General features: G+C 34.0%; 1 protein-coding gene across 3 annotated transcripts; it reads left to right on the top strand.

Moving 5' to 3' along the window:
• Nucleotides 1-4982: 4982 nt before the first annotated feature.
• On the top strand, nt 4983-10386 carry LOC127083226 (phosphoglycerate mutase-like protein 1). Of its 3 annotated transcripts, none has more exons than XM_051023508.1 (10): nt 4983-5181; nt 6605-6669; nt 6790-6897; nt 7247-7326; nt 7753-7915; nt 8856-8930; nt 9030-9118; nt 9460-9579; nt 9809-9853; nt 9931-10386. In XM_051023508.1, exons 1-10 carry the CDS (start codon nt 5034-5036, stop codon nt 10043-10045), a joined length of 1008 nt encoding a protein of 335 aa, XP_050879465.1. In that variant the 5' UTR covers nt 4983-5033; the 3' UTR covers nt 10046-10386. The 3 variants fall into 3 exon arrangements, with proteins under 3 accessions (XP_050879465.1, XP_050879466.1, XP_050879467.1); XM_051023509.1 differs by having other exon boundaries at nt 5037-5181; nt 6501-6669; XM_051023510.1 differs by having other exon boundaries at nt 5091-5181; nt 6605-6700.
• The last annotated feature ends 15535 nt before the right edge of the window (nt 10387-25921 follow it).

Raw genomic sequence — 25921 nt, 5'->3', positions numbered from 1 at the left:
AGAAAATAAGTCACATTAAAAGATTAAAAGAGAGGCGCGACACATAGGTCGTATTTTAAAATCCCAAAACAAAATAAAGGAAAACTAAGGCCATAACCGATCACCACAAGACAATAATAATAAACATATTATTATTATTATTATTAATTTAAATTTTGTTAATTAAATAAATAAAATTAAATTTCGGCGACTGATCACACTACGCATAGTTAGTCCGGGGTTTCGCTGCCCGGCCAGCACACGGTGGTTCCGCTGACCGTTCAGCAGACGGGGGTCTAGGGGCAGCGCCTCCTGCGGGGTTGCAGGGGAAGTGCCCTGATGCAAAATTTTAATGAACAATTCATTTGAAGTCTATTTTCGCATCAACACTTGATACTTTAAAGCACAACTCTTGCGCAGTCACAACCCTAACCGCATAACTCTTTGATTGCACTACCCTTGTACTGTCATGAACCCTAATGCACCAATTTCGTACCGTCAAACACACCTCAATTGTTAATTCAGTATGATTGATCAACACGTCATTGCTTCACCATACTTTCTTCGGATTCCGAAGCAAATGACCATTGATCGCTCAAAGGAAAACAACCATTAAGTGTTTGAATGAACGAAAGAGACACAATATATCATATATACCGTATTTTGCATCAGAATTACTTATATCATATATATAACTTGATCGATCTAAATTGTTTAACCTATGGACGGTCTATGTATCGTTGCTTCACCATACTAACGTCGGATTCTGAAGCATAGTCAACATCAATCATCCAAATCGTACACACATGATGCCAAATTTAATTACTCGTTTATTCTTTGATTCATTTTGTCTTTTAACCGTATTAATACAGAAAATACAGAAAATAAACAGCTATCAGATGCATGTTTTCGTAAGTGGCTTGATACCACTGAAGGATAATAGTGATCCAAAACGCAACGAAAATTAAAAATTTCTACTTTAGTGATCCTTACGAATGGGCATGATCAGTGATAGAATCGTTACCTCTTGTGGCGATTGAAACCCTTGATGCAGATCGAAAAAGTGATCACGAATGTTGAATGGTGACAACCCCTCTACTCAGTGCACACGAATGAATTCCTTCAGTCTCAGTGCTAGCTGTTACGAATGAAGGCTTTGAGTGTGTGTGTGTGTGTGTGTGTGTGTGTATGTGTGTGTGTGTGTGTGTGTGTGAGAGAGAGAGAGAGAGACGAAATTTTCATCTGTTTAAATGCTTCTGCACAAGGGTTCTATTTATAGAACCACTTGTGTGGGCTGTAAGCTAAAAAGCTCACTTAAGTGTATGTGGCCCATATCTTATGATATACTAAATTCACTTAAGTGCGTGGTACCTTACCATATTTCCTATTCTACTTAAGTGCATTGTACCTTACGATGATCTACAATTCACTTAGGTGCACCGTACCTTACAGTGTTCCTTATTTACTTTATGTCTCATCAATTCTTTCTTTTGTGTGTGACCATGTAGGTTTTCGCGGCATTGACAATTATATTAAATCACGTATTTAACATAATAAAACAGTGAATAATATCTAGCAACACATCACTGTTACCCAAGACACGAAAATGTCATGTAATTTGACAAATCCTTTTGTGATAATACTTATGTGTATAATTACCCTTTTGCCCTTATGTCTATATTGAACACAAGACATAGATCATGTCATCCTTTTCCAGTTCAATATTGGGCCCTTAGACACTCATCCTGTTATGCAGGATGGACAAATTCCATCTAGGTCACTCATGTCCCTCAGCATGCTTCGTTGAGTACCCATCAACTATCTTTATGGTCATCCAGTTACGGACAATGTTTGATCAGCAATAAAGCACTCGACTCTACATCTAGGGTCCATAGTGGTTTCAGGTCGAAGGGTGGTATACACCACTATCACCATGAGAATAATTTATGACACTTTGCATAACATTCTATATAGTACTCTCATAGCGGGTCAATCCAGTATAAATATTACTCCTAATATTCATACATATGTTTAAGATTTGATAACTCATTATCCATGATCCATGAGATGTGATCATCAGTCTATATACATAATAGTCTTAATGCTCTAATGCTATCCCACTTCACAACAAAGCTCGACTATGGATATTTTAAGATTAATGTCCTTATGTTTAATGGGATCTCATGATTAAGTCACACTTGATACATTAAACGGACTAGTTATTCTATGGATTTTATTAAACAAACATAATAAAGAAAAAAGCATTTTATTATTAATAAATAATTCGATACAAGTACCAAAAGTATTGGCCACTAGGGCTTACACCAACAACAAGAAGGAGATTGAAGATTTCAAACATGACCTAAGTGATGAGTTTGAAATGTCATATCTGGGAAATTTCTCATATTTCCTTGGCATCGAATTCTACAAGAGTGGCATATGCTTGATGATGCACTAAAGAAGATATCCAGATGAAATACTCAAAAGATTTAAGATGCAAGATTGCAACCCAACTTCGACTCCAGTTGATCCTAGATTGCGTATGTCGAAAGACATAGATGAAGATGATGTCGATCCAACACAGTACAAAAGACTCATTTGATCACTTCGATACCTTTGTAACATAAGGCCTGGTCTAGCATATGGTGTAGGTATGGTGAGTATATTCATGCAGAAGTCAAAGGTATCACACCTAGCAGCAACAAATAGGATATTAAGGCATCGCAAAGGAACTCTCGACTATGGAATTTTATTTCCTGCAACTGATGAAGGAAAAGAATGCAAACTAGTGAAATACATCGACTCAAGTAGGTGTAGTGATGCTGAGGATAGAAAATCCATAACTGGATATGTGTTTATGCTAGGTGGTGCATCAGTTGCTTGGAGTTCAAGAAAGGAACCAGTAGTGACATTGTCGTCGTGTGAAGCATAATACATATATGCTTATTTTTGTGCTTGTCAAGCAACTTGGATGGTGAATTTGGTCGAAGAGATTATAGGGAAGAATCATGGAGCGATTACTATGAAGATCTACAACATATCTGCTATCAATCTGGCGAAGAATCCGATAGCACATGGACGAAGCAAACACATTAAAATAAGGTTTCACTATCTTCGAGGGTAGGTAGCAAAAACATAGTTGAACTTGGAACATTATAGAACTGAGAATCAGATTGCAGACATCATGACGAAGGGAGTGCAGGTCTAAGTGTTTAAGAAGTTAAGGTATGTGATGAATGTAGATAGCTTAGTCACAATGAATTATATGGTATGTTGAATTGTAATTCCTTGTGTCGAAGCAAGTTGCTCGACAGAACTAAGGAAGTGACGAATCACTTAGGTGTCAAAATGTCGAAAGGTGTCTCGACAGTAATGTTAGACTTAACTTTATTTGTTTGTTTAGCTTAGTTAGTTAGGTTAATTTTGTGCCTTACTTGAGAAGCAAGTAAGCCCAAAATCTATAAATAGATAGTAACCCCTATTATTGTAGACACTGGAATTTTGCAGTTGCAAAAGGAATAAAGAGTCACCGTTTGTGACCAGAGAAAAACTCTGCATAATCAATTCATCTTCTACCCTCTCTTGATAAACCCTAACCCTTCCAATTCAATTACCTTTTCTTGTTCTCATCATAATTATGCAACAATGCAATCTATCACTCAAGGTTGGTTGATTCACTTGAGTGAAGAGTGAAGAATAAGAGGAAATTTGATCGGTGTGATTGAATCTTGTTCATCAAAATTAACTCGGAATTACTCAAAATTTTAGATTTAATTCCAATAGTATCGATCTAAAACAAATTATTAAAAGTCTATAGGAGCACTATAAACATGATTTAGAAAATAATAGTGAATTGCCAAAAAGAAACACTATTACAGAATTAAGAAAAGATACTACAAGACTCCCACATCCCAAAAGAGAATAAAACCATGCAAAATTAACATACCATATTCTAACAGTAAAATGAATTCTCTAACCTTTTCTCTGTTATTGGTACATTGTTTGCACCAGTACAACTATTCGTGATAGTTTATGAACTGCAATACCCAAATCCTTTTCACATTAAGTAGGGTTTGCTAATCGAATATAACAATCCTAATGTCTCATAATGAATCATGTCTAACGATAAACTGTTTAAATCAAAATAATTCTCAATGGTTTGGTTTATAGACTATCCTCTATTTGGTCAATCATCCCTACTGGTGTGCGTAAGTCTTCTCCACAACGTGACCTTCCATATTTTCTATCATAGATGTTAACTTGAATTTCTCTCTTCGCAACGGGACCTTTTTTGTTTGTTTTAAACATATATATCCACCAATCAATTTTTTTCCATCGCTCTCCCGTTTAATAAAGATGACTCAATGAAAATCATTAACGAATAGTAAACAAAATTAGATATATTTTCTAGTTTTTGAATTTACTACAAATCAACTATGATTTTAGCTACGAATTTTATGGGTTCAAGTATGGTGTTGACCTTAGCCATGCAGTATTCTAAGTCGGCTACTTTGTCACATTGGCATTGCCATGTTTGTGTCCAATCACTAAAAAACTTACACGTGGCGTATCACATCAACTTTTGTTAACAGACGTTGATTGGAGGGACGAAAAATATTAAAAGGATAATTTTTTGAACGAAATTTTTTGAGAGACTACAAGTGAAAATCACAATATTTATGAGGACCAAAAATATATTTAATCTTAAATAAGTTAGTGGTTGAAATTCACTTTTAAAGATGAATAAATAGGTTGTCCCATGTTCGAACTTACGTTCATACATCTGATGCATTCGATGTCCTTGCACAAGTATCCATTGAATTGGTTTAACCAAACAATTTTTAACACATCAATACTAATTTATTTATTTTTAAAGGATGAAAGAAGAAAATTAAATTAACTTTTAAAAAAATTGGATAGTAGTTAAACGTGTGAGTCATCCGATGACGTGGCATGTGTGAACCGAATGATAAGCCATCCAAAGAGGCAGTTGTTGGTTCAGACAAATTCGGCAAATATATTCTATTCTATTCAGTTATTATTCCACTCACGCCATGCCTATTACTCTGCTAACTCCTCCAAATACCCCTATCTTATCATATAATTCCAATCTTGTCCCTACTCGTATTTCACATTCTCGCCACCGCGCACCTCAACGTTCTTCCCATTCATTTCGCATCTCTTCTTGTTCAACCGCATCAGGTACACTTCCTTTTCTCTCTCGCTCCTATCTTCTTCTTCTTCGCTTCTGTTACGTATATGAATTCTCTCATACACGTTTTCGATGCTCTTTGCTTCAAATTAATCTTCAACGATCTAGTTTTTTCGATAATATAATACCAGTGACGATGAATCTGTGAGGAATTGTTCGTTTTCGGTTATTATGTAGAAATAGTACCCTACTGGTTTTCGATATGCTTCGTTTTCTTCGTTTTTCCTTTATTTTTCTTTAGATTTACCTGTTTTATTCTTTTCAGCATGCTCTTTTATTTTATTGGCGTTAATTATACTATTGAATCAACTCTTGAAATCATCGTTGTGATTAGTTGAAGCGAGATCAGGCTTGAAGTTTAATTTTCGTTGTGTAGGATAGGTCGATATAGCGATTCCACTTAATAGAAAGATAGATACAAAGAAAATATTGGTGGAACTATAGCATATAGAACCTAGTTTATAGCGGATGAACAGGGAATGATGAAAAAATATTAATTAAAAGGTAAAATTGAAAAAGATAATATTAAAAATTGAAATTGATCGTTCCTTTTCAAGTAGGGATTTGCCAGACAAGTCAACTTAAAACTTTGTTGACCAATTTCACCATGTTTAGAAGTGTAATAATTTAAATGAGAAATTATGAAGAATTTTATATGAAACAATGAAAAAATTTGAAAGAAATAAAGAATTATAAATATTTAAGATTATAATAGGAAAAATAATATTAATAATTCATTTTAAATTGTAAAATAATTTATAATTTGGTACAAATATTTTTCTCAAAATAATGTATAATAAAAAAAAACAAAGGAAGTAAGTTATAAGCTATTTAAATTTGTCTATTAAAAAATTATAACCTAATAAAAAATAAATTATAAACTCAAGACTACGAGATTTTAGTGACTTCTTTATTTCATTAACATAAGAGGAGTGCTAGGAAAACTCCCGTTTCGTGATACCATAAAAGAAAAAAGAGTAATAATTGTGTCTAGGTTAGCTTTGCTATGCATAGCCAATTTTAAGTCCGGATAAAAGGAGAGGGTTGTGTTAGGCAGTCGATAGTCAACGTAAAACTTTGTTGAATCTCTAAGACATGGATAACTACGAACCTTATCAAGTAGGTAGTTAGTTGCCATGGCTGGCAATGAAAGCAGAAAAAAATGACCTGGGACTGATGCATATAATAATAATAATTTATATAGTTCAGTTGCAAACTTGTTTTTGAAAATGTATCACTTATTGTTAAGATGGAGGGGTAATCAACAAACTTGTGTTGTGTGCTTTTAGAGCTATTGGTTATATTTCAGGAAGACAATATATGGGCTCGCAGTTTTGCTTTTATACAGTACACTAGTTTGATGAACTTTGGCAGTCACCCTTTCTTTTCGGCTTTCCTTTCCTGTCTCTGTAGATATGGATACTTCCTCGGGTCAAGGCATTCTTTATCCGTTGCACCGTTGTAAAACTCTTCACCTGGTTTGTGGCAACTTTAGCTTTGTGCATTGGAGTATGTTATGTTTTAGTTATTGAGAAGATCATTTGCTTTATTTCAATAGTATTATTGTCAACTGTGAACTTATCCAATCTTGAATATAGGTTAGGCATGCCCAAGGGTTTCACAATGTTGAAGGAGAGAAGGACCCAAAGGCGTACTTATCTTATGATCTTCTTGATGCAAGCCTGACCCCTCTCGGCTGGAAACAGGTAAATGCTGTCCAAAAAGGGGTAGCGGCACAGCTTGTTGCCCGTTTTCCTTCCATTTTTGTATAATATTTATTATAGATATTTCATAAGATGCTGATCTTCAGAATGAAAAAAAAAATTGTTGCGTAATGTATAATCTCCCAGTTAAGAAGAAAAATGCTGTAGACTTTCTGTAGAATTTGGTATCAGCGTTATGCCTTAGTATATCGGCAGTTTGTTTCTCATGAAAGAAATTTGTCTTGGCGATCATCTCATTATAGTATAGTTCTCTCTCTAGCTGGTTCTTCCCTCGATTTTTCAGGTTAACTTTTGAAAATCATGGTACAATATTTGTTGCTCTATATGACAGGTTGATAATCTGAGAGAGCATGTTAAGGGAAGCGGTCTTTCCGAAAGAATTGAGCTAGTTATTGTTTCCCCCTTGTTAAGGTATAGTTTGATTGTAATTTGGGATTCCCATAGTTTTGGTACTAGTCGCATTTTGTCAAGATTTGTTACTTATAGGCGATGTGAATTGAAAGGACAGAATGAACTCAAATGACCATATGTAAAACAACAAATATTAAATTATTATTAAAGTCTAATGTTTTACTGATTTTCCTAGGGTGAATGAAACTCTGAAGTTTCTGCCAACGCCTATTTTATGACTCTTATTGACAAAAATCTAACGGAGCACAAACATTCAGAGAAAATGTATCATATTATGTAATCTTTGTGGGATCACACTGATATTTTCACAGAATGTTTATTTTTTTGCAAATCTGTAAACAAACAAGAGTGTTCTGCTAGATTTTTTTCCCTTCAAGTTCTGGTAGGGTGAGGGGGTTATTCAAATTGCTAGACATTTCATTTCAGGACCATGCAAACAGCAGTTGGAGTCTTTGGTGGTGGGGAAAACACTGATGTGATTGATGCCACTCCTCTGATGAATCACAATGTGGGGAATAGCAGTCGTTCTGCAATTTCTAGTCAGAATTCGCCACCATTTACAGCAGTGGAGCTTTGCCGAGAGCATTTGGTATGATAAAGATTTTATTGCTTTGGAGTATAGAGTCTGGGCTATTGTATCAACTAATTACGTCAATCATCCGTTTGTTTTCTTGATTAATCTGGAAAATGATGTCATATTGTGTTTGATCATTTGCTGTTTGTTTCTTGAATTTAATAGAAATCATTATATCAGTTTATTGGGAGCTGTGGTAAGATATATTTCCCAGTCCCTTACTTTTAACTCTTTAATCCAATTCATTTTACTTTAATTTATCTTTAAATGAGATTTGCAAGTCATGTTAAATAGTTTCAAGGTTGTTGATTAGGATGAAGACATGGGGTGTGTGTTGGATCCCACATTAACTATAAATATGGTCAAAGTAGTTCTTATAAGGCTTATGCAATTCTTAGTTTCTCACCACTTGAGTTAGATTTTGGATTTGAGTTTGGGCCATTTCAAACTCTAAGATGGTATCAAAGTCTACCTAGATTTGATATCGCGCCACCTGCAAACCATGAGTTTCTGACTAGATATTTTTCCTTTCTTTTCCTATTGAGCAATGGATCGACATGACTGGTTTTCAAAATTCTTAGGGCCTATCGGCTTATACTGATGGGTTTGTTATTTGAGAGGGTAGTAAGAGACTGCTCTTCATATGTGTATATGCACAAAATAAGCTACTTTTATTTATCAAGAGCTTTTAAAAATATTGTTGGGCGCAAATTCTAATTTAAAGAAGTAGAGAAGTCCAAAATAACCTTGCCCAACTTCTACTGTTATACAAAGATTTTCCTAATTTCAGTCAGTTGTTTTCTATCATGTAGCTACTAGCTAGTAATTAGATTAGGTTATGATGAGCAAAGAGAAGTTTCAAAATTGAATGGATACTATATTTTATTATTTATAAAAGAATGGCATTGTATTAAACTTTGTTTCTGTGTTATGCTTTTTTTTTTGGGTAATTTAGGGGGTGCATCCTTGTGATAAGAGAAGGGACATCACTGAGTACAAGAATATGTTTCCAGCAATTGATTTTTCACTGGTAAGTGATCTATTTTGATTAGTCAAAAAGTGGATAATAGCTAAGGTATGATTGATATTTGGTTAGACAGGACTCATGCTTTGTACGAACTATGTTTAGGTAGAGTCTGATGACGACATTTTGTGGAAACCTGATATTAGAGAGAAGAATGAAGAAGTTGCTGCCCGGGGATTGAAATTTTTGGAATGGTAAGTGATTAAATAAGTCATGTTTCATATCGGTGACTATGCATATTTAACAAGACTGTTATTGAAAAAAAAGGTAGGGAGAGCCAAAAGCTTGAGCATACTGAAAAAAAGGTCCACATTACTATGGTCAAGATTTAACCTGATTTTTTCTAATTGGTTGAAAACATTGACTTTTTTACCCTTTTGCACTTAATTTGATAATGTTAAGACATCAAGACAATGCCTATGGTGTCCCAGTTCGGTTTTCATCTTTCTAGTGCATTGCACAACATCTGAAACAGATAGTTATATTAGTCTACTATGATTATATCTATTCTATTCATATTTCTGTATTGATCCAGGTTGTGGACACGTAAAGAAAAAGAGATTGCTGTTGTTACTCACAGTGGTTTTCTTTTTCATACTCTAAGTGCTTTTGGAAATGATTGCCATCCAAATGTGAAGAGTGAAATCTGCACACAGTAAGTATTCATCTAAAAGTAATGTTTTCTTACAATGTTCTAAAAATTGAACCGACCGGTTCAACTAGTTGAACCTTGAATCCGGACTGTCTATAATTTGAATGTCTCTCTGGTTCGATGCACTGTTTGGTATTTCAAACTGTTTTTTTATGAATCCAAATTTGGGGATATATGACAGATAATTAATAATAAGGTGGCTTTGTAAAATTTTGCCTTTCTTTTTCAACAGCTTTGCTAACTGTGAGCTGCGATCAGTGGTTATCATCGATAGAGGGTGAGCATCTTATTTACCGAACAACTTATACTAAAACTTCTGCAGAAAAAACAGTTTCTGAGTTTTCAATTTTGCAGGATGATTGGATCAAATGAGTCCTCTACCAACTATCCTGGCAAGATTCCACACGGCCTTGACCTTCCCAGTGATGTTGCTGACGAGAAACATTCTGCGAATGAGCCAACAAAGTAACATGAGAAGATTTTCTTCAGTTATATGATTTCTGCAAAGAAAGCTAGGTGTCAACTTTTCAAGATGATGATGACAACGATTGCTCCAGTTTAACATTCATTAATGGCCATTGATTTTTACATGGAAATATAATAGAGATGTTCTTTTACTTTCCCAGTTCCCTTCCTGTTTTTCTCATCATACATTTTAATCGCTGACCCCTTCTTTCACCTCAGAAAGAAAGGATATTTGTGAAAATTGATAGTAGTAGCCAAAAAGGTGACCAAATTCAGAACCATGGTAAAAGTAGTGTTACTTATTTGAAATTTGAAATTTGAATGTGAATCAATTGTTATTTGAAATTTTAGGCTTTGTGAATGAAATGGAGCGAGAGCGGCCATAAATAGATCTATTACATTCTATTTTGTTGTTTGAATTATGTATCATGTTATTTTAAGCTGTAATTTTTAAAAATTCTGGTAGTTAAAGACGAAAATTTCGGTACTATTTTTTTTTTGGCATTTTGTAGAATGTTTCCATTTATATCAGAAATATAAGAAAATTCGGTATATTCTAGAAAAAAACATACAATTTTATCAAATTTTTTGAAATTATTGACAAAGAAATATCGAAAAATTTAAAATTTTTGGTAATTGTTTGAAAAAATCAAAAATATTATCGATAATTTTGGCTTGAACAGATTATATGCAGTTCTACACTATCGATGCTGAATGTTTTCTTTTTAACCTGTTCAAAAAATAAAACCTTCGTCCCTATGATATTGATATTTTACTCTTTATATGTTGAAAATGAAAGATATTTCCCTCAAAGTCTGAAGAATTATTATAGGCACAGTCCATTGATAAATAATATGGTATTATTGTTGTCATTGTTCGTTCTTATATCGCAAATGAGATGCGAGAGAGGAGAAATAAATTGATTATGGGTTGTGAGAGAGGAGGAAACTATAAAAGGAGGAATACATCTGAAAGCAATAATTCCTCAAAAGGCATTTATAGTATGAAAAATGTACTTTTAGACGGAGACCAATGACAAGTGGTAGCGGTTGGAAGGTGATGGTTAGGTGTGGGTTTCACAACCATCAACAATCTAAGGATTTAGATAGCCATGACATATTGGACCGTCTAAAAGAGCATGAAAGACAATTTATGAATGACATGACGAAGTATAATGTGGCTCCAAGGTACATGGTTGTTGTTTTGAAAGACAGAGAATCAGAAAATCTCACGAGCGTTATCCAAGTGTATAAGGCTAGAGCTACATACAATACAAGCAAGAGATGCCCATTGACGGAAATGCAAATGTTGTTGAGTCTTATTCATGGAGAGAAATACATGTATTAGACTAGAAATAGGGGCGACTCAAATGTTCTTGTTGATATCTTTTTGACACATCCTGATTCAGTGAAGTTGTTGAATATGTTTTATTTGATGTTGATTTTTTATTGCACATACAAAATGAATAGGTAATGGCTACCACTACTTTAAAAATGAGGATTTTGATTTATTTGATTGTTGGTTAGTTGTTGATTAGTGATTATGCATCGTGATCCTACAGGTATCGACTACCACTACTTGAGATTGTTGGTGTTACGTCAACGAAGTTGACGTTTTCAATTGGCTTTGTCTGTTTGAGAGATGATAGGGATGAGCATTTCACATGGACATTGGAGAAGATCAAAGAGTTGTTCTCTTCCGAGAATTTGCTACCAAAGATTGTAATGATGAACCGGGAACTTGCGTTGGTGAATGTCATGCAAGTTGTGTTTCCAAACTCAACTAATCTGTTGTGTTCATTCCATATTTCAAAAAACGTTAGTATGAAGTATAAGGAGTATGTTAAATCAGAAAGACAAGAACATGACATACATATATGGAACAACATCATGTATTCAAATAGAGAGATTGAATTTGTGGAACAGTTGAAGCACTTTGAGGTTGTTTGTGCTGATATCCTTTATCTGTTAAGTAAGTACGTGAAACATGGTTGACACCTTATAAAGAAAGGTTTGTTGCTGCTTGGACTAATAAAATCCCTCATTTAGGGAACACAACAACGAGCAACTACATGGATGTGAGTTTGATGTTATTACATTACTAAACATGATTTAACATATCTTTCTATTTATGGTTTTTAGGGTGGATTCAATACTTTGGATATTGTAGGATAGATGGAGATGAAGAAAAAGATTCAGGAACTAACACATCCATCCATAACTTCTATGTGTCCACCGCCAGTGAAGTACAAGCCAAAAAAAGGAGTTTATAAGAGCATAAAGGGTGAAGAGAGCGGTGTGCATCATGATCCTTCACAGTAGGAGTATGTTGAGGGCTCGCAAGGGAGACAGACTACGAAGAGATCATGCACAAAACAAACTGGAAGTCAACCATGAAGTATGTCGGCAGGAAGTCAACTGTCCACCGAATCTTTGAGACATGTTTGCTTCTCTCAGATTCCTCATTTCTTACATACATAGATTGATGATATTGTTGATGTTGGTAAACATGGAAATTATGGTTTTCGTGTTATTGCAGCTCTACTTGGATGAGGCGAATAGTCATGGTCTTTGGTTCGGACGCAGTTAGATGCTCAAGTTCATCAACACCCTCAATTGTATTCTCAATTATTCTATGACATTGTCTCTACAGTTAAGATTGTGTTGCGAGTAGATACCTTGGGTGTGAAGGGTATGGATAAATGAATGATGATTCCTGATATGTGTTACCCTATTGCTTATAGATACAATGTCGTATTTGGCTCACCTTCCCCATTGTCGTAGCTCCAGCTATGTATACGAGTAGGCATAAAATCATTGTTGTTGGTTTTGTCAACAATAATCATTAGGTTCAGGTAAAGGTGAAACTTGATTCTCCATTGCCTTTTGTCATTGTCGTTGGAGAGAAAACCATATTGAAGATGCAAAAGCATGGGAAACAACATATGCGGGACGTATTAGGGACTAGGAATACGAAGTTAGGAAGTCATCATAATTTGTTTTGTATTCGTATATGTAGCATATTTTTCATTTTATATATATCTTTTATTTGGACATTTATTTCACAAAATTAATGAGAAAAAAAATTCAATACCTCAATCTCTATCGAATTTTTCAAAAATTCCGGAACTTTTTGTTAAATACCATATATTTCAAAAATACTGGTATATCAATACGAGAAATTTCAAAATGTCGGTATTTCTTAATAGAAAACAGGAGTTGCCAATATTTTTTGTGAAGTTACTGGTATTTTTGCACATTTTTACAAAACTGTTGGTGTAGTTTTGAAATTTCTGCTATTTACTCATGCTTTATGAAAAACGGTAATTTTAGGCGAGGGCATAACAGTAAAAGCATGTATATTATAGGGGTACCAAGTATAACCCGGGAGTGACATGTTAAATTCCCTAAGATATAAAATAAAAAATTTAGTAGGATTAAACAAGTGAGTGACACTTGTCGTGCAATTTTTTTTGTGGGGTTTAATCTAGTACGATTTAAGATGTGGCACTTAGTGACGTCACTAAAATCAATTGTGTCTGAGCTAGTTAAAATCATGGTTAAAACTTATATTCTATATATTTCATGTTTTTAAATTAGCATTTTATATGTTAAATCACAGGTAAAAATTTTTTTTTATGTAAAATCGTCTCTTATGGTGATGTTAAACGATTTAAATTGCTTGAAAATCGGTGAAATCGTGTAAAATTGTTGGATTTTCTCTTTGACCCGATTTTACCTTTTTTTGTCAATTTTTAAAATGTCCATTATATTTTGAAGAAGAATTTGGATAAAATAATTCAAATAACCAACTTTTTAAAATAAATACCCAGACTAACCCACGTTCCCAAGTATTTCTCAAACTAATCCACTTTTAAACAAAAAAATTCAACACACAAGATGACGTCAATTCAATTGGCGAAAGTGTACAAAAATTAAGAGGAGTCGACAATCCAATTAGTTACAGTGTACAGACACAGAAGAGAGAGTGTATTCTCCCTCCTCTGTGTTTGTACACTTCGCCAATTGGATTGACGACACCTCTTAATTTTTGTACATTATCGCCAATTGAATTGACGTCACCTTTGTATTGAACTTTTTTTTGTTTGACAGTGGGTTAGTTTGAAAAATATGTGGGAATGTGAGTTAGTTTGGGTATTTATTTGAAAATTTTGGTTATTTGGGCAAAAATTTCAAGAATTTGATCAAGTTGAAGATGAAGACACTAACGAAGTTGATGTTGCAGAAGGATTGAACTTTCAATTAAGTTGAAGATGAAAATGAAAACACTTGTTTTTTTGAACCTGAAAAACTTATAAAACTCTTGTTTTTTGAATAATCTTTTGAATGTTACTTTTTATGATTTGGTGGATAATGTATGTAATTTGATAGTACAAATTTATGAATATTATATTTTATCAGGATGATTTAGTATATTTTTTATAATTAAATTAAAATTTTAAATTATTAATACATTTACTATATATATATATATATATATATATATATATATATATATATATATATATATATATATATATATATATATATATATATATATATAATTTTAATATGAGATAAACTTTACGATTTTATTCGGGCAAAACAAATTAAGGTAAAAATTTGAATCTGACAACTCTGATCGTGTCAATATTATATTTAAAATAAACATTTGATTTTATAATATTATTTGATATCGAGATGCTAAAACTTGCCAAATGCACCTAATCTTATTTGTGATTGTATATGCAGCAGTAGTGTAGTGACTTATTGTTGAGATATGTAATATAATTCAAGTTGCATGAGGTCCAAGTTCAAAGTTAATTAGAGTTTAGGATTTTTATATTTGTTATTTTGTAGTCAAGTCACTTAGGTGTATATAAATAGATATTTTGTAATTCTTTTTTGTAACATAACCAGTATTCAATAATATCATTCCTTATTTTCTTGTTCTCTCTCTTTCTCTCCTCATTAAAAGTTTATCACACACTAACAAATTACTATTTAGAGCTCCAGTTAGATTTTTTATCGTGTTTTCAAGAATCACACGTCAGTGTTTTTGTTTCTGGGATCGTGGGTTATTAATCAATCGTTGCAAAGATGAATGGTACTAATGGCACTCCAAATTCTCTTCAAATTCTTGACAGCAAGAATTGGATCCGGTGAAGAAAACATATGCAGTCCTTGTTCGACTTTCATGAAACCCAAGAAGTGGTTACTAATGGCGCCACTGAGCTTGCTGAGAATGCAACTGATGCTCAGAGAGTGCGGACAAGGAGGCAAAAAAGAAAGACTACAATGCTGCATATTGCATTCAATCAGTGGTAGATTTGGAAAATTTTGACAAGATCTCACATGTTGAATCGGCGAAGGAGGTATGGGATATTCTTGTCAAGTACTATGAAGGAAGTGAAAAAGTCAAAGTCGTCAAACTGCAGACTTTGCGACGGCAGTATGAATTGCTGCAGGTGGGAGAAGATGAAAAGATTACAGGTTATGTGTCAAAGGTGAAAAATCTCGTCCATATCATGAAGGGTTGTGGTGAAACCCTAACTAATAAGATGATATTTGAGAAGGTAATGTGTATGTTTATCTCTCACTTTGATCATGTTATCGTAGCCATTTAAGAATCCAACAATCTTGAAACCATGAAAGTGGAAGATTTTGTTGGTTCTTTGGGGCACATGAGATTAGGATTTTCGAAAGGAAATGGGTTCAAGATTCGATACAAGCATTATAGGCTCAGGCTTGGAAGAAGCATGGTGGTTCCGACAAGTTCAAAGGCAAATGAGACAAGACTCGGAGCAAGAAGTCTTTGTCGAACCCTCAAAAGCATAAGGTCAATGATAGGGCTTCTAAATCCTCAAAAAGAGGATAAGGAAACTCCTATTAGAAAGACAAAGAGAAAAAAAGTGTGCAATGTTATAACTGTGAAAAATGGGGTCACTTGGCCAAGAATTGTTGGTACAACTAAGACAAGAGAGCGTCAAAAGGCAAGGAGGAAGAAGCGAACCTTGCACGCCAAGATTTAGATGACTATGAAGATATGGTGGTTATAGTTGTAGTTGTATATGACCATGTTGACTCTAAGATCTGGTTCCTCAACTCTGGCCGCTTGAGTCCCATGATTAGTCGAAAAGTGTGGTTAGCAGATTTCGACTCGTCGAAGAAGAGCAAGGTCAAACTTGTTGATAATAGCTCATTGCAAGAAGAAGGTACTGGCAACATATTTATTCAAAGGAGCAATGGAAGAAAAGTTATGATCAAAGATGTACTATATGTACCTGGAATGAAGTGCAATCTTCTAAGTATTAGACATCTGGTCGAAAAAGGTTTCTCAGTGATTATGAAAGATGGAGCCTTGGAACTGTTCGACACTCAGAATAATTTGGTCTTAAAAACTCCTTTGTTGAAGAATATGATATTCAAAACCATGATCATTTTGACTGAAGTACAATGTCTAAAAACTATTGTCGACCACAAGCATAGTTGGTTGTGGCATTTGAGGTGTGAACATTTGAACTTTCGATTACTCAATCAACTTATTACTCAATAGATAGTAATTGGTATACCAAGTCTTGAGATGCCTGAAAAACTTTATGAAGGTTGCTAAGTCGGAAAGCAATCCAGAAAGTATTTCATTTTGACCGTGCCAATGAGATCCTCTTGCATGATAGAAGTGGTACATTCAGATGTATGGGACCCATTTGAGGATCATACCATTGGTGGAAATAAGTATTTTGTCTCATTTTTTGATGAGTATAGTCAAAAGCTTTGGATCTATGTGATCAAGCGAAAGGACGAAGTATTTTCAATATTTAAGAGATTCAAAACACTTGTCGAAAACCAAAGTGAAAAGAAGGTCAAGGTTTTGTGAACATATCGAGGTTACGAATATACATCAAACATGTTTGAGGAATTTTGTGTAGAACATGGTATTGATCATTAGGTAACTTCTCTTTATACGCCTCAACATAATGGAATAGCAAAAAGAAGAAACATGATCATATTGGACATGGCAAGATGCATGCTGAAGCAGAAGAATTTGCCAAAATCCTTATTGGGTGAAGATGTTTCCGTTGCTATCTATATTTTGAACAGGTTCCCTACCAAGAAGTTGAAGAACAAGGTTCCTTAAAAAGTTTGGAGTGGCAAACGACCATCAGTGAGTCATCTAAAGGTGTTTGGCTCTATTTGTTACAAGCATGTTCCTGATGCTAGAAGAAGGAAGCTTGATGATAAGAATGAACCTGTGATTCTGGTAGAATATCATAAAACCGGTGCATACAGGTTATTCAATCCAATTAATCAGAAGATCATGATGAGTCGAGATATTATGATTAATGAAAATTTTGCCTGGGATTGGAATCCTAGTGATGCAATTGAAAAGCCATTGATTATCTATGATTTAGACGAAGCAAGTAATAATGTCGAAGTCGAAGATATTGTCGATATTCCAATCTAAGTCAAATCAGTTGCTGACATGCTCGACACATTCAAAGTAGAAGATGGTGTAGCTAGTCAAAAACCTCAAAGACCTAGAGCTCGTCCAACAAGACTTCAATACTATGAAGTGACTAGTGATGATGAAGTCACACCAGATGGAAAATTAGTTCATTTCTCCTTACTTACATGTGTTGAACCAATCAACTATAGAGAAGCCTTAAATGATAAACAGTGGAAGTCAGATATGGTCAAAGAGTTACAAGCAATCAAAAGAAACAACACATGGGAGTTAGTCGAATTGCCAACACATACAAAAGCTATCAAAGTGAAGTGGGTGTTCAAGTTGAAGCACACTGTTAATGGATCGATAGCAAGACATAAGGCAAGATTGGTAGCTCGAGGCTTTCTTTAGAGAGCAGGAGTCGACTACTCTGAAGTATACACACCAGTAGCAAGATTGGAGATTGTTCGACTAGTAGTCGCCTTGGCATGTAAGCAAGGTTGGTCGACATTTCACTTAGATGTGAAATCATCATTTTTGAATGGTCCCTTAGACGAATAAGTCTATGTCACACAACCTCCTGGGTTTTTGATTCAGGAGGAAGCAAGGAATGTATACAAGTTACACAAAGTACTCTATGGACTCAAGTAGACACCTAGGGAATGGAATAAGAAGATTGACTCATACTTAGTCGAATTAGGATTTGTCAAATGAAAATATGGGTATGGGTGTCTATGTTCAGGTTGTGGAACACGATATAACAATCACCTGTTATATGTCGAGGACTTGTTAGTAGATGGAAATAGCTTGGAGAACTTGTCGAAGTTCAAAGAGCGGATGATGAGGGAATTTGAAATGTCGGATCTAGGAAACTCGTATTATTTCCAAGGCATGGAATTTCAAAATGTATAAGCAAGATATGATGCTACATCAAAGATAGTATGTCAAAGAGATACTAAAGAGATTCAAGATGGATGATTCAACTCCTGCATCTTTGCCTGTCAAACCAAATTTAAAGTTAGAGAAGCATGGAGAGGAAGACAAAGTCGATGCAACTTTGTTCAAATAAATTGTTGAATCTCTGAGATATGTGTGTAACATTCGACTTGATATAGGCTTCTCAGTCGGATTAGTGAGCAGATACATGAGTTAACCAAGGGTGTCACACAAGAAGGCTATAAGAAGAATCCTTAGATACTTAAAAGGATCGATAAACTATATAATTCTATTTCGACGAGACTTTGAAAGCCTAAAAGTTATGGTTACTTGCTATTTAGATGATGATTGGTGTGGAGATAAGGAAAATTGAATAAGCACAATTAGTGATTTCTTTCAAGTATTTGGTTCCCTAATCTCATGGTGCTCAAGAAAGCAACCTGTGGTGGCATTGTCATCGTTTGAGAATGAATACATAGCAGGACCATATGTTGTGTGTCAAGCAATCTGGATCAAATCTGTGTTGGAAGAGATGAAGGTCGAAGTGAAGAAAAATCTGGTGTTGCAGATCGACAACAAGTCAGTCATAAATTTGGAGAAGAATCCATTTCAACATGGAAGGAGTAAGAACATCGGAGCTAGATTTCATTTCCTTAGAGAGAAGGTAAATTGATGTAAACTTGAAGTGAGACATTGCTCAAGTGAAGCACAATTGACCGACATTTTCACCAAAGAATTGAAGATCGACAGATTCCTAAATTTAAGAAAGAAATTAGGAATAATTCAAATCGACTATAATTACCGTATGTTTGACAACTTGGATTATAGAGGTATGTTGAGATATGTAATATAATTGAAGTTGTGTGAGGCCCAAGTCCAAAGTTAATTAAAATTTAGGGTTGTAATATTTGTTATTAGTAGTCAAATCACTTAGGTGTATATAAATAGATACTTTGTAATTCAATTTTGTAACATAATCAACACTCAATAATATCAATCCTTATTTCCTTACTCTCTCTCTCTCTCTCTCTCTCTCTCTCTCTCTCTCTCTCTCTCTCTCTCTCTCTCTCTCTCTCTCTCTCTCTCTCTCTCTCTCTCTCTCTCTCTCTCTCTCTCTCTCTCTCTCTCTCTCTCTCTCTCCCCCCACTAAAAGTGTCTCATGCATTAATAATTATTACTATGATAATATCATGCTATCAAGCTTTTACCACTTGAAATGGAAGAGGGGCCTTATATATATATATATATATATATATATATATATATATATATATATATATATATATATATATATATATATATATATATATATATATATATATATATATATATATATATATATATATATATATATATATATATATATATATATATATGTCATTCTAGCAAACTCAGATGACTTAAAAATGCTCATATATCACCGCAAAAGGTATAATAATAGTCATTCTAACATCAGACGTCAAATTTACACAAAGGCAGCCGAACATTTCTGATGCGCGACTTGTTCTTAGATACATACGGCCAGTCTTCCTACATCAAAGAAACAACCTAATGAATCTCAAAATTGTCCTTTCAAAATTTTAGAAGTACATTTTTGAACACGCCTAATGCACATCAAAACATATTGTAAGTGGGACACTCTTAATTTAAAAATAAAAAAATTGTTTGGAATTGTATTTTCGTATAAGTAGAAATACTGTAAGCATAAATTTGCCTTGAATGTTTGCTTGTGTTTTGATGATTAATTAATAAAAGTATATTTTTCAATAAAATCCTATAAAGTAATGTGATTATGAGACATTGAGAGTGATTTTTTCCTTATGAAATAAAAAATGGTGATTGATAATTAAAAATAAAAAATAGAAATAAAAATAAAGGTTTAATACCCTTTTTAGTCCTATATCTTAACCTTGGAGTTTATTTTGATCCCTTAATTTAAGAAAAAACTATATTGATCCCTTAACTCTTCAAAATGTTTCTAAATATTTTTAGTCCTTTTGATGTTATTAGCGACGGAAAAACTCAAAAATTGGTTGCTAAATTTATCGTTAATTAGACATAAAGGACTAACACGTAACTTTTTGAAGAGTTAATGGACCAATATGGACCTTTTTTAAATTAAGGGATCAAAATGAACCCTGAAGTTAAGATATGGGCCCAAAAAGGATTTTAAGCTAAAAAAATAGAAACGAAGAAGAAAACTAACAATGGAGAGACAAAGGAAATAAGTAATAGGAATCAAGTGCAAACATTGGAAAAGAAGAGCAATGGTGGATTGAAGAAAGAAATTGCAGGAAACAGGGAAGAGTGCTATATAATTTAGAGATGAATGGGAGAAAATAATAAGGAAGTTTAAAGAAAATGGGTTACATGTGTTTGAGAGAGATAAGAGATGAGGCTTATGGAAATATAGTTTCGAATTTGTTCAACTTCGTTTTGCTCTGTTTTTGTAACTTGATTGGGATGTGTACATTTTTTGTGCGTTTGAAAGTGAATTTCTGAATTTTAAAAACATTATTTATTTTTCATCGAGTTGTGGAAGCATCACTAAGGGTGTAGTAAACAATCCCTTATATATATTATCAATGATGTGGAGTTATTAGGCCCATGAAGATAGTAATTTAAGGGGGTTAATTTTCCCACCTCATGGGATGAAGGACCATCCTTTGGAAATCCGCCTTCGCCATTCTCATATTTTGGAAATGCACTTCCAGACGCACCAAATATACATAAAAAAGACATTGCAAGTGAGACAGGCCCATTTTTTCCAAAAACTAGTTTGGAAATGCATTTCCATATCGGTGAAAGGGTAAATACGAAGATGCATTTTCGTATAACCCCTTAAATCTCATTGGATGTGTATTCATTCATTGAGCTTGTTAATTTCACAACTCATTGAAAAATCCAAAAATAAATTTCTTGACTCGTCAAATGGGAAATTGAATAAAACACCACCTTGCATGTTCTTATTCCTCATTATCAAACTACATTTTTTTTCAAAACCCTTAAAAAACATCCTTCCACTTTCAATCAAATTTTGCACTCAAAACATCATTCTTGTGTTTTATCACATCAAAAGGAGCAAAAGAAGTTGGAATTCAAGGTAATGTACATGTATTTCCTTCCTTATTGCTAATTTTAATTTGGTTTTGCTGTGAAAAATGAACATTTGGCCCATAGATGCACTTTCGGATTAGGTTGCATGTGTCCTGGATATGCACTTCCAGATAGTTATAAAGTTGAATTTGAATATGAAATCTATTTTTCTTTTATGATTGGTCGTAGATATGGTGCACCCTATTATTTTTCCCAAATCTATTGTGTTTATGGATGTTAAGTTGGGTGTAGTGAAGGATAATGTTAAATTGGTTGATGTCGAAAATGATGTTAAACCTGTTGATATCAAGGTAGATGTTAAAGCGGTTGATGTTGAGGTAGATGTTCGTGAACAAATTACAAGTAAACATGAGTTTTTATTTGAGAACATATGCTCAAATGGATCCGCACGGAGGCCGGCAAATTGGGGTTTGGCGTTGTAATTTGGAGGTCTGATAGTGGTTATGATATAAGCATACATTTGTAACAATAAGATGTAAAAAAAGTGGCAAGTACATACTAACAACCTATTCGAAAGTTGAAATAGGATGACAAAGAAACGAGAAAGTGTGAGTGCCCTTTTAGGGTGCGTGGATACCTTAAGGCAAATAGTACATGGAAATTTAATGTGGTTTCTGGTATATAATCACGAATTGTGTCATAAATTAGTAGGTCATCCCAAATGTATGTCATCTTTGCTCGATAAAGGAGAGAATAATCACACTCTTGTTCGCCAACAACTTCTCAAAGAGTTAAAAGACACGTAGGGAATCATACACATCTCTATATAGGAAAAAATAACATTTCGATGCAATTGACAATGCTCTTATTCCTTGTGTTAGCGGTTCGACACTGGTGAAAAACTGGATGTGCTTCCCTGATATGGGTCACATATCAAGTGCATATAATATAGGGTGTCTATTAATCTGACAAGATACGGTTTCTAGGAAAAAATTCCATTTCGAATTAGAAGAAAAAAGTTATGTTTCAAACTATTATCTTTGTCTGTGCATATAACTGGTTCTGCACGAACAGCGGGTCTGTCGGGCGATTCCGGAGATGCATTTTCGGACTCACCCCATTTTAATTGCAAAAACTACAAAACAAGGGATAATTTGAAAATGCATCTCTGTAGAAACCCTAATTTTGAAGAGAGAGAAAATGTATAATATCCTCTTTGGTCCCGTATGTTAACCTCAAGGTTCATTTTGGTCTTTTAACTATAAAAGGTCCATACTAGTCCATTAACTTTTCTAAATATGTCATATTATTTCTTTTCGTCAAATTAGCGACAGAAAAACTCAAAACTTGGTCGCTAATTCATTGCTAATTACACAAAAAGGACTAATATGGTACGTTTTGATGACTTAAGGGACCAATGTGGACTTTTTTTAAGTTAAGGGACCAAAATGAACCTCGGGATAAACATACAGGACGAAAAAGGATATTAAAAAAAAGGATGTGTTCGGAAATACATATCTGAAATATCCTTTGAGACATGATAGGATTTCTAAGGTCCATAATTATCTAAAACTTGTATAAATATGGGATATCTCATCTCATGTTGTTTACAAAAACACACCACACTAGAATGAATACATATTGTCATCTTGCATTGTGTATTTTAATGGCGCAAAGCCCCGCTTCAATTTAGAGTCACCGAGGACACACCTCTCGTCGATCTGAAATCCAAATTGGATAATCTCCTACGATATTCAGACCATCAAAGAGTTGTCAAGCTCGAGTATCGTTCATCCTCGTTTGACGTCGAATGGAAGATACAATTCAATAAGTTTGAGTTGAAGATGCATGGAGATTTAAAGGTTATGTGGAGTCCATTTTACTATTACGAAACAAAGGGTCTGATTGAAGTGGATGCGACGATTGCAATATCAATCGAAGGTATTCTAAAAATGTCAAAACGTCTTGAACTATTTATTCGTAATGTAATGTAATGTTAAATCTATGATAGAAATTATCTTTGTAATGTTAAGTATTTTGATGCTAATTTATGTTGTTCTTTCAATTGCACAATTATTTTTGGTTTGACAAAATAGAGCTTATTCCGGAGATATATCTCCGTATATTTACATAATCACCCTAACATTGTTACAAAGAAGTATCTCTGAACTAGTTTTAGATAAAATGAGGGTGGTTCACTTACAAAGTGCTGAAGTGTGTGTATTATAGGTCTAGCCAAAGATGTATTTTCGGATTTCATGGACACTTTTTATTTTTTCCCCTATGGGCGTACAAAGTAGCCCCTAAATTAATTCCTAAATTTTTCCTTACCATGGAAAGTTTCCACTTTTCAGCACTATTGCAATGAAAGAAATAATTGAAATCAATTACAAGTCATATTTTCTTATAACTGCTCCAAATAGCTCAGTCATATCCAAATCCTCACTATTCATTCCATTAGGAAGTGTCTCCAATCAATATGATACAACAACATAGCAAGAGTCAATTCAATATTTGTCCTACCATAATTTATACCATGACAAATTCTCCTTCACGCATCAAATGGAACGTCTTCAAAACATTGATTATGACTTAACTTTTTATTGGTATATGATAACCATTCATCACACAATTTTGTGTACACTCCCTTGGAATTATAAGTTGACCTTTAGGGTAGATTCTTAAGACCTCTTTAATGGTTGCTTTTAAGTATTTTAACTCATCAATACATGTTTCTCAAGTTTTCTTGTTTTTTTTAATATCTCTTTCACTTTATCTTACGATTTCTTCAATTTGGATCATTTATCTTGTGCTTTAATTTCTGTGAATTTTTTCTTGATGAAGAATTTTTATATGAGCTTTTAAGCTCTTAACTCTACCAATTGTTTTTAGTGAACAAGCCCAAATTCAGTTTTGAAAGTGATATGGAGGGTTAGGGTTTAAACCAAAGTTAAGGTATATAAATTTAGAACAAAAATTCTTTCCACCCTAAAGTGTTATCTCACACCACTATGAAAAGATCATAATGCTCATAGCGTCCTAATATGCATCTTCGGATGCACCTATTTTAGTCATTTCTCAGTCCAAATTGAAGAGACACCCTATTATGTCAAAATTTAATTCGTAGATGCATTTTCATATGCGTAAAAGATGTGTTCGAAGATGCATCTCCGTAAACAACATTTATTCAAACTGTTGTAGGTGGTCCGGAGATGCATCTCCAGACGCTGTTCTTTCATATTATCGCGACATGAAAAATGAACTGGAGCGCTCACACGCTCGAGATGATAAATAGAGTCGCCACCGAACTTTATTTATTCCAAAAGGAAAGAGAAAATATCGATAAAACTCTCAAAATAAAAACAAAGAGAAAATAATAGCAGGTAGACAATATTAATAACATAAAAGAGATAAAGAAAAGAAGGTAGAAGAAAGCAAGTAAACAAAGCTAACGCTCATTGCAAAATTAACTAAATTAGGCTCTACTCTCTTTGGAGAGCCGCCAGCTGTCGCGGTGCAAAAAATATCACGAGCGCTCGCATACTTATAATGATAACAGAGTCGTCACCGAAATTTATTTATTCGAAAAGGAAAGGGAAATATTGATAAAAACCCTTAAATAAAAATGAAATGATTATCGTAATCAAATTCGGGTTCGGGAGTCGATTATGCGAGGGGAATGTATTAGCATCCCTCACATCTGTTATACTCAACATGAACCATTTAGTTAGATTTGCGATAGAATGTTTATTTGTTTTCTTTGAGTTATTGAAATCTGAAAAGAAAAAGGAAAAGGTCGTAAAAAAAATATTATGGTGATTAACAAGATTGCGAGTCTTGCTCCTACGTATCCTCAGGTGCAATGAGAAAATCAAAGTGACGTAGTTCTAACATGACAAATTATATTTTTGGATTTTTTGTTATAATGCTTGGCGAGACGTTGAATCTCACTCCTACGTATCCCTAGGTGCGATGGAGAACTTAAATCTATGTAGTTCATGGTAGAAAATTAGTGTTGGTTGATTGATTTTAGTGCACAAATATTTAGGTCGCTTTCTAGCGGTTAAACATTGATTGTATGCTCGCGCATAGGAAACTTAAGCGTTTGTTTGTATCGCGGTAGAATGGACTAAACAGTGTTCATTTGTGAAAAGGTTTTTGATTGGGGGAAAGGAAAGACAATTTTGATTGGTTAAGATGTTTTTGAATGGATGACGAATGCTCGGATGGTCGAGTTAGACAACTCGGATTCAAATAATCGGGGAAAAGAGTAGTAGACACTAAAGTGTTCCTTTTTCACCCAATTAATTGTAAAAGGGTTAGATATCATTAAGATATTTTGAATGGAAGACGAATACTTGAATGGCCAAGCTATATGACTCGTATCCAAGCATTCAGAGGAAAAGAATAGTAGACACTAAATCGTTCCTTTTGTTCGATT

This window comes from Lathyrus oleraceus, chromosome 5 (genome assembly GCF_024323335.1).
Source record: "Lathyrus oleraceus cultivar Zhongwan6 chromosome 5, CAAS_Psat_ZW6_1.0, whole genome shotgun sequence".
Lineage (NCBI taxonomy): Eukaryota > Viridiplantae > Streptophyta > Magnoliopsida > Fabales > Fabaceae > Lathyrus > Lathyrus oleraceus.
Note: the sequence above shows the minus strand (reverse complement) of the source record. Positions and strands in the feature narration are given on the sequence as shown.

Bases quoted from the DNA above. Each gene is read 5' to 3' on its own strand.
- LOC127083226 (XM_051023508.1), top strand. From the start codon at position 5,034: ATGCCTATTACTCTGCTAACTCCTCCAAATACCCCTATCTTATCATAT. The intron at 7,327-7,752 runs GTATAGTTTGAT...ATTTCATTTCAG, and splicing joins ATTGTTTCCCCCTTGTTAAG to GACCATGCAAACAGCAGTTG. The intron at 9,580-9,808 runs GTAAGTATTCAT...CTTTTTCAACAG, and splicing joins AAGAGTGAAATCTGCACACA to CTTTGCTAACTGTGAGCTGC.